At 37.6% G+C, this 10,684-nt stretch overlaps 1 protein-coding gene across 1 annotated transcript; it reads right to left on the bottom strand.

The window, feature by feature from the left end:
* Positions 1-237: 237 nt before the first annotated feature.
* LOC121754943 (serine/threonine-protein phosphatase 7 long form homolog) lies at positions 238-3,536 on the bottom strand. The gene is made up of 5 exons (XM_042150227.1): positions 3,282-3,536; positions 3,119-3,206; positions 2,585-3,031; positions 2,256-2,493; positions 238-374 (listed from the first exon to the last, which is right to left on the bottom strand). The coding sequence occupies exons 1-5, from the start codon at positions 3,512-3,514 to the stop codon at positions 343-345; spliced, it is 1,038 nt and encodes a 345-aa protein (XP_042006161.1). The 5' UTR covers positions 3,515-3,536; the 3' UTR covers positions 238-342.
* Between the last annotated feature and the right edge of the window lie 7,148 nt (positions 3,537-10,684).

Raw genomic sequence — 10,684 nt, 5'->3', positions numbered from 1 at the left:
CAATGACAGTTGGTCGTGGTTTTTGGATCATGTCAGAACTCATGTAGTGAAATACGAGAGGGAGGTGTGCATTATATCAGATAGGCATAAAGGACTCTTGAATGCAATGGAGTCTGAAATCATGACTAGGGCCCCGCAGATACACCACAAATTTTGTTTGCTTCATGTGAGGGCAAATGTGTTGAAGAAGCACAAGGGCCCCAATGTGAAGGCCATTATATGGAAGTTGGGGGTCAGTTCTCAGGAACGTAAATTTGCCAGAAGACGTCGAGCACTATATGATGTCAACAGTGGTGCGGTTCGAATGCTGAATAGGATTACAAAAGAATGTTGGTCACTGTGCTACGATGGTGGACTTAGGTGGGGGGTGGCCACCACAAACATGTCGGAGTGCTACAATAACGTCTTGAGGGGTGTGAGAGAGTTGCCGATTAGAGCGTTGGTTGATTTGACATTTTGGAGGACGGTAAAATGGTGGGTGGAGAAGAAGACAACAATAGAACACACCGAAGGTGAACTAACCCCATGGGCGAGGGACAGACTTGCTAAGAATGACTCAAAGGGGCGAAAACATTACATCACTGTCATTGACCGAGATATAGGGAAGTACCATGTCCGAACTCGAGGAAGAATCGTACAAGGAGTGTCAAAGGGCAACAATGTTCAAATAGTCAGGTATTTGGAATCGAGTTGCAGTTGTGGTAAGTGGCAGATGTGGAGAATCCCTTGTTCGCATGCTTGTGCGGTTGCTAGAGACAGAGGTCATGTTATGATTGACCTCATAGATGAGAAGTACTACCTAGGTACATGGAGATCACAGTACTATAGTGAAGTTTCATTTGATGCACCAAGACATGAAGAGTATTGGGTTGCACCTTCATGGAAATTGTGCATCACCCCTCAGCAGTTGATTCCTAGAACGCGTGGCCGAGTTAGAAGAAGGAGGATACTTAATCAAATGGATGTCCAGGAGGAAGATGAACCGAGAGCTCCCCGCCGTTGCAGAAATTGCGGGATAGAGGGGCATGACCGAAGAAATTGCTCAGCCGGTGCCGTTCAGTAAAGTCATGGTAGCCATTTGCATTTGCGTTGTGTATTTGAGATGTTATGTATGTATCAACATTTGTGAGATGTTGTCTACAGTTATGATGTGTTTTATTATGTCTGGACTAAAAATTTTGTAACATGTTTCAACCCGGCAAAAATGTTCATAAATCCACATACAACCCGACAAAAATGTTTGCAAAAATCCACATACAACCCGGAAATTGTGAAACGAAATGTTTCTGGACTGGACTTAACAGGGCGAAACGAAATTCACACGGTGACGCATAAGCATTATGCGTCACCAATGAACGACGCATAAGACTTATGCGTCACCAATGAACGACGCATAAGAGTTATGCGTCACCCGGTAACGACGCATAAGAGTTATGCGTCACCAAAGCAATGTCGTTGTGCACTGTTGAGTCTAGAAACTTCGCCCGGTCGGGCGATTTAACGTTCAAAAAACGCCCGGTCGGGCGATTTTATGTTTCAAATTTTTTTATCAAAATCATAATACGGTTTATATTTGGTATTTGTTTATATTTGTAACCGAATTTTATATCAAAATCATAATACTGTTTTGTCAAAATCATAATACTTCGCTCGGTCATATGTTGGTATTCGTTTATATTTGTTTATCAAAATCATAATATTGTTCATTCCACCATAGAAAACATGGAGCTTTATCCTATTTTTCATCACATAAAAAATGTTCAAAAATCAACTTACGACCACAACCTGTTTCAATAGACACAAATACCAACATATGACCGAAATCTATCTAGATGGAGGCGTGAACTTTGTCGGAGCCTTCCCTTTGTTCTTCCTTGTTGAAAAGCCCCTGAATACATTCTGCATAGCCCGGCCAATCGTACTTGATGATCGTGAGGATCCCGCGGTCGGTGGTCGGAATATTACTTCGTCAACTTCCTCCCCGCCCTCTTCTTCCCCGCCCTCTTCTTCCGGACCCTCTTCTTCCTGACCCTCTTCTTCCTGACCCTCTTCTTCCCCCACAGGATCCATAAATTGATAATTCTGAAAGTACGTATCAGACACACCGCCAAAGAATGAATCACATGACGCGCGTGCTCCCCATTGCGAGGGCTCAATGCTTGCACCACTCAACTGAGACCATCCTGGGGGATCGTACTCCGGACTCAAGGGCTCTGGTACCGCATACTCAGGTTGCGGTTGCTGCTGCTGCGCCAACCTATGCTGTCGTGTAATCCCGTGCCCACCCGTCCGGACACCCGGCAGTCCATGACGAAGAGAAGTTGGTGGGCGTGGCGGCACGACCACATTTTGCCGTTGAGAAGATGGATACTCCATCGCATCAGCATGGTTCATCGCACGAAGTGCCGAAGCAGCCATTTCTCGAATCTGCCGTAACCGAGGGTCTGTGTCATGCTCAGAGGTCAAATGCCATATCCCCTGAAGGGTCTCAACCTAGATAACAAAAATACAAATGACATCATACCACGTGGAGCAATACAAACTTTAAACTAAAGACATTTTAATATACAAAAACATCACATACCGCCAATAAATTAGAAGAGGCTGCCTCGTTCATCCCTTCAGTTGACTGTGTCCCAGGTTGAACTAGGTACGACACGGTGATCCTATTGTACCACGCCATATAGCCCGGATTAATGCGACCATCCATTGTCGCCGTTGCGTGGTCAAAAGTTGCTTGGAACCTGTCGTGGCGCAAGTCCCATTCATCAATGAAGAACTTATGTACCTTAGCCCAATCAGCGCCCTTCCTCCCACGGCGATGACTTTTACTCAAATGGCCGGAGCTATGTAGCATCCTATCACAGTACTGAGGAATACGCTGGTAGCGGTTAAATTGTCGGGAAACGCGTCCAGCCTCGTGTGCCTCGACAAATGACCAGCACACCAAATAAGTATCGCACAAGTAGGATGCAGTCGAATCAATGCAGTACTCAGGGAGGATACAGTCTGCATAGGGTGTCCACAGAAACTACAAACAAATAAAAATAAAAAACACAATTAATTTCATACTATAGTAAGTAAATTCATTAATTAAGACAACACAAATAAATTTCACCTGGCCAGGACGGATCAGTGATAACTGATCACGATAATGAGCGACTGAATGTCGGGGAGCATTTCCAATTTCAGTAACTCCGTGCCACCTATACATAATATTAATGTCAAAAGTTATCAACAAAACACATAATTATGTGAGTTAATTTAAACAAAAACATTACTTGGCTCCGCACGGGGTATACGGCATGTGCATAGGCGATATCAAGAAGGCTGGCCTCAATGTAGGCATTCTTTCCCAGGCCCACAGCTGCAAGAGAACCATAGGTCCACCCACATCTCTTCTCTGTCTGCCTACAGAAGCCTCGCACAAATAATGATACAGGTATGCTAAAGCAGCACTACCCCAACTGATATTAGCCACATCTTCCGGATCGTCTAAGGCATTTAACCACATAAAGGGGACCTTGCACCCTGTGGTGTCCGGCAAAATAAGCCCCCCTAATAGGATCAGAGCATGTATACGTGCTCTTTGAATGTATGCATACGCAGGCAGCCCATCACCCAACGGCATCGTCGCTTGGTGGATCAGAGACGTCATCAACAAACCACCGTGCTTCGTTTCGGTTTCTGAGTCAGGTATCCATCCCAACAAATCTCTACACTTGCTGGACCAATCTTCAAATCCAACAGGGTAGTCACGGTCAGTGAAAGCACGACCGTCTGCTCTCAAACCCCACAGGCTTTGCACATCCTGTAAGGTAACAGTAACTTCCCCAACTGGAAGGTGGAAACAGTGTGTCTCCGGCCTCCAGCGCTCGATCAAGGCAGTTATTAGCTCATTGTCCATCCTCATCGGTCTTCCACATTCAACCACGCCTCTGAACCCCCATACACCTAGCCAATGCATCACATCTTCATGTATAGGCAATGCCCACACCTTACTCTTCGTCCTACGACTTCTCAACACATTTGCTGTGCCATTCGCCAACAAGGAGCTTGAAATATGTTCGTTCTGATGAAACAGTAGTGATGGATCCTCAGGTCCATAGCACAACTGTTGTTCGGAACTTGCAGATGCCATCTACTTCAAAACATTCACCCATGCTTCAATTTTTTTCATAACAACTCAACAAGCTAACTAAATTGCAACTTAGGGGCACAATATATGCATATGAAATACCCAAATTACATAAAATCGCCCACCAAAAGGGGCACAATTACAAAAACTTAATCAATTGCTTCTACCCATTCAATTATATGCATATGAAATACCCAAATTACGGAAAATCGACCAACAAATCCAACAATTTCATCATAAACCCTAATTTTGCTAAATTAAATCCATATGAAATACACAAATTACGGAAAGTCGACCAAAAATTCCATCAATTTCATCATAACCCATAATTTCATCATAATCCCTAATTATATGCAACAAAACAACACAAATATACCAAAAATCCATCAATTTCATCATAAACCCTACTTTTACTAAATTACAGAATATCTGCCCAAATTAAGCATTAAAGGATGTATTTAGACAAATTGAAGAACAATTACCGGAATATGGTTGCAAGAGGGTGAAAATTCGCCGGAAATTGCTCGGATTCGTCGGAAATTGCTTTGGTTGCGTCGCTTGGTTTCGGCTGCTGCTTCTTCGTCGTTCGTTTCTGTCTCTTTCTGCCTTCTGGGTGTTTTAAAACGCGATGGACGACGCATAACCATTATGCGTCGATAGGCAAAGACGCATAAGATTTATGCGTCGCTAGGGAAAGACGCATAACCATTATGCGTCACTATCTAACGACGCATAACCATTGTGCGTCACTCCCTCAGGCGGAATTCAACTAATGCTCTTCATTAAAATGGAATTCCATTAAAGGGCTTTACCAAAAAAAGAATTGTTCCGATATCCTTACTATGAACTTTACTTCTCTGGTTTGAACTATGTGAACTAAATGTATAATAATGTGTTTTTCTATGTGATAATTGTATATATGTCATTAGAAAACACAATTGGAATTATTATGATATTTATAAACCTGATATGAAAGTCCTACAAAGAAATGGTATAAATATAATTATATGATGATGATAGAAATAATATGGTGTGAAATGTGACAATATGTGTTGAAGTGTGTATGAATCACGCTTTTTAATTTTACATATATTATGTAGTTGATTGCTATATGTTGATTGTGGTGAATATTTGGGTTATATGGTGTGAACTAAATATGGTTATGCGTTATTTGATATTGATGGTGGAATACGATATGGATATGTGATTGGTGCAACAGATATATTTAATATGTTATATTCGAATTATTTAGGTAGGAAAAGATATATATATATGTGATTGATGAAATTGATATGTTTTGCATATGATATTGGAATTATATGAATCATTCGACTAAAGAGGATCTGTGACGGTCTTGCCCTGGATCTGAAATCACAGTGGACATATTGGGACCTACGGGTCAATCATATTGGGACCTTTGGGTCAAATCATATTGGGACCTTCGGGTCAAATCACAGTGGGACCTTTGGGTCAAATCATATTGGGACCTACGGGTCAATTATATTGGGACCTTCGGGTCAATCATATTGGAAATCTCGGGCAGATACCAGGACTGATCCGTCACAGAATAATAAAAAGGAATAGAGAGGCATATGTATATGGATATGAAATTGTTTATGATATGGGTTGTATATTATTTCTGATTATATGTATTTCGGTATATGAGTACCTTGGTGATTGTTATATGTGTTTGAAATGGGTTAATGTTTGCGATTTGTCTGCGTTGGTGTGTGGATAAGAATGTGACGTAAAGTTATAAATGACTGAATGACTTTGGATATGGAAATAGGACGTATGACAGATTATGGGAAGTAATATGCTTATAAGATAAGAATAAGTGTGAATAAATAATAATTAGCTAATTGAATAAATTAAGGAATTATATGGAAACATGTCTTTTGTAAGTAAGTAAGTATATGAAGAATTATGGTGTAATGTGATAGTATTGATATGAGATATTATCTGGAAAACATGGTGAACGTATAGATGTTGTGATAAAGTGATATGTGGTAATACAAGAAAAGAATGATGATATATGATGTCTTAAGAAATGACAACATATGGAAGGTGATACGGAAATTAATATGTGTTGACGAGTAAAAGATTAGTATAGTAAATTATGAAAGTGGGAAGTGCTAAGAATGAATGGTTATAAGTAAAAGATAAATAATGTAAAAGTCGCAATATAGTTTAGATTAGAGAATTGATTTTCATAGTTTGGATATATCTACTGAGCTGTGGAAAGCTCACTCCTATCTTCTTTTACCCCCTGCAGGTTAGAGTTGATAGTATGTCAGTGTGGTTGCGCAGCTTTGCAATTTTTGGCGGGTCACTGGTTGTCAACATGGTTAAAAGTCATGGCATGTTGTTTAATAGTTCAATCTTTGATCTTCCGCTGGATAAATGTTAAGTTTTTAAATGTAATAGATTTTAATTGTGCTTTTTAAAGAAAATAGGAAAATTTCAGTACGGGTTGTCGATACTGAAACGTGACATCCAGTATTCAGTGGGTTTACCTACCGGGTAAGGGGTGTTACAAGTTGGTATCAAAGCAAAGGTTTAGGCGGTTCTGGAGAAAAGTGATTCAGTAAAGTGTGTAGAAACATGCCACATAGGAGTAAATGTCTGTTAGTACCAGTGATTCGATGCAGTTGCCTATGTATAAAGTGGAAAGAAGTTAGCAAAGTACGGGACATAGTTTCCCGTGTTACTGAGAAAGATGTTATATGAGACTGGCCACCTCATATAGCTTGGCTCTCGGTAACATTATTTTGTGTAAAAGACTTAAAAAGTGCAGGGAGGGTGTGTCTGAAAATATTGATGAAAAGTGTGTCCTAATGAAAGAAATGAGATTTGCTTCAATTATATTATTCGATAATATGTCAAAATAAGATGTTGGTATGTTATGTTGAGAATTGTAGGAAATGAGTGTTAATATACGAAATATGATGTGATCGGAGATATGATACGCGATATATGGTGTGATGGGAGGAACTGATATATGATATACGGTGTGATAGGAGGATTCGATCGGACCTCAAGTGGGGCTATATGATGTGATTGAGATGATATATGTTATGCTTGAGTTCTGTATGGTATTATACGATGCAATTTGGTAGCTTTATGATATGATTGGTTTATTGTACGATACGATTAGTAGTTTCTGTTGTAATTTTAAATGATGTTGGGATGTTTTGTAAATGCTGAAATTAAATAGTTGAGCACGTAATGAGTATATGGATGTGATATGTGATATTGATGTGATGTGTGGATATCACGTGGAATACTTGATGATTGTGTGAATACTGATGACTGTTGACATGTTCTGTGATTGATATTGCCTACTATTGGATTGTGGGCACTTGTTGGTTATAGGGAAAATGAGAAATAAATGATGGGATCTGAATCTGTGTGCCCTTGAATGGGTTATATATGCGCTCGAGATCGAGCTATGTGATGTAAATGGAAGTATTAATTCTGTATAGATTATATGTGTGCTCGGAATTGGGCAATAGGAAATATGATGCGATGCGATAAAGATATAAGCTAAGTAATTGTACATGATATAAGATATGTGATATAAAATGTGACAGATTAGAATGTGAACTCCGTAAGAACTATGTGTGCGCTCGAAGACGAGCTAAGCTAATATGGTAAGTTAAGTGAGGATTTAGAAATGAAATGGAAAATGAAAATGGGTGCTCTAAGTGAGCTATAATATATATGAAATGATATGTCTAAAAATGTGAGTTGTAAATGAAATAAATATATGAGCATGAAATTGAGCGATATGAGGAAAAAGGGTACTATGCTTGAAAGTATGGAATCCAATGAATCATATGTGTGTTGAAAGAATGTGAAATGTATTGATGGCCAATATATGATGAAATTTGAAAATGAAATGTGGTATATGGTGCGACGGGAGTATTCGATCAGCCCATGCGGGTGTACTTCGCTTAACCCATATACTTGTATGTTACCACTAAGCAATTGAGACAAATGAGTGCAAATATTTGAGGTGATCGGTATGTATTTCTATATATGATTATGTGCGAACTAGCACATGTGATAAAAATACATTATAATATGTGGACATATGTAACGTATATGATAACCGTGATATGTGACATGTGATTTGATGTGTCTCGATATATGTGTGACTTGGGAATTGAAATGTGATGATATATGGTCTGATATGCCTGGATATATGGTCCATGTAATTAGATCTTGTTATATGAGTTTTCATTGAGTTCTGATACTAGTACTAAGAGTTCGAGATTTAATGTTGTGATGATGAATATTGAGATGTGAATGTGTGGAGCTATATAATGTTTTGGATGAAGTGATGATATATGTGACTGCGTGCTCTAAATGGACTATACGGTGCTAGAAAGTTAGCTATAGGCATATAATGTGATACGATGGAAAATTTGTGTGCTGCATGAGATAGATGAATGTATTCGAAACTAAGTCATATGAGGTGAAATATGATATGAATGAAAGAAAGAGATTCATATGAATTATATATTTGAAAATGAAATTAGAATGTAAAAATGCTTATGCTCGATATATGATGGGATTTGAAAATAAATATGGTTTTTGATGAATATTGACTTGATATTTGAACTTTGTTGTGATTTGTTTGTTTGATAAAAAAAAGGTAATAAGCGAAAATAAGTATAATGGAAGTGATATGTAGTGCAAAGCGACCTAAAATAAAAGTATGTGATACAATTCAGAGATATGTATGTAACTATAATGTGAATAAATGGTTGTGATAAGATAGAAAGCATGATGTGCTAAATGACTGATAAAAGATAGTAATAATATTATTATGTGATTGTGAAATGTGGTTGTGTTAAGATTGTGATATATTCTTTGAATTAACTCACAATAATTTGTGTGGTATGCTATTATCAAGTTGTGCACTTTTACTATTATATTCTATAAATTTTATGAAGTGGCATAGGATTGTGATTTCGGTAAGTTCCAGGAAGTCAAAGTAAGATTGGATAAAGTTACATGTGATCATAAGAGATTAAATGATGTTATATGAAAATACGAAGGTTGTGCGAAATTAAAAGATAATATGAGATTAGATGATATGATACGATAAATGTTTATAGCGATTTAAATCAAGTGAAATTTCGAGGACGAAATTCCTTAAAGGGGGAAGAATTGTAACATCCTTGACCAAAAATATATATTATTTTATAATTGAATATATTATTTTGGCATTTTATACACATGAATTATTATTTGGTTTTATAAGTGATGTTATTAAATAAAAATGTGATAGTATAATGGAATTAAACTAACCATATGTAATATAGAGTTAATGAATGAAGTTAATATATATATATATATATATATATATATATATATATATATATATATATATATATATATGTATAGGGGAGCGTTATTCTCCTTTTCACATCTTAGATCCTTTTTCCTTCTTAATATTACGCGTTAGATCTAAGGCATCAACGGATCAGATTGATTCTATAAAACTGGTTCCGTGTTGCATTATAGAAGGTGGTTGTATGCATTATAGGGTTATTATTGACATTTGACGGAAAAGTAACTGCCACATTTTGGTATCTGCGAATAATGCACCACATGATCACGAGTAATGCATGTAATTGACTATATAATGCACAATATGTGAACTGCAATGCATACGAATAAGATGTACCATGTTATGATGTTTGGACACACGTTTCTTGTTTCCCCTAAGGGTTTAATAAGCTTAGGGGCTAGGGTATAGTACGTAGACACGTATGTAATCTTCACATGGTAACGAGAAATGGATATAATTGACTATATAATGCACAATTTATGAACTGCAATGCATACGAACAAGATGTGATGTGTTATGATGTTTGACACACGTTTCTTGTTTCCCCTAAGGGTTTAATAAGCTTAGGGGCTAGGGTATAGTACGTACGCATTAATAACAAATTATAAAACGATACGAATAATTCATCAAATTGTCACGAGTAATGGATGTTATTAACTATATAATGCACAATATGTGAACTGCAATGCATACGAATAAGATGTACCATGTTATGATGTTTGACACACGTTTCTTGTTTCCCCTAAGGGTTTAATAAGCTTAGGGGCTAGGGTATAGCACGTAGACATTACTAACAAATTGTTGTTATTGGAATATACGTATGTGCATTATTTGGTTTAGGTAGTGCATTATGTAGCTGTTAATTGTCATTATCTCAGTATATTATGCATTATTAGAGGTATTGTGTATATGGGTTAATCAACGGATTGAAGATTACATACGTGCATTTAGTAATATCTACGTACTATACCCTAGCCCCTAAGCTTATTAAACCCTTAGGGGAAACAAGAAACGTGTGTCAAACATCATAACATGGTACATCTTATTCGTATGCATTGCAGTTCACATATTGTGCATTATATAGTTAATAACATCTATTACTCGTGACAATTTGGTGAATTATTCGTATCGTTTTATAATTTGTTATTAATGCGTACGTACTATACCCTAGCCCCTAAGCTTAT

The sequence above is a fragment of the Salvia splendens genome, chromosome 11 (assembly GCF_004379255.2).
Source record: "Salvia splendens isolate huo1 chromosome 11, SspV2, whole genome shotgun sequence".
Taxonomy (NCBI): Eukaryota; Viridiplantae; Streptophyta; class Magnoliopsida; order Lamiales; family Lamiaceae; genus Salvia; species Salvia splendens.
The sequence above is the reverse complement of the archived record's forward strand: the minus strand, read 5'-3'. Positions and strand labels throughout refer to the sequence as shown.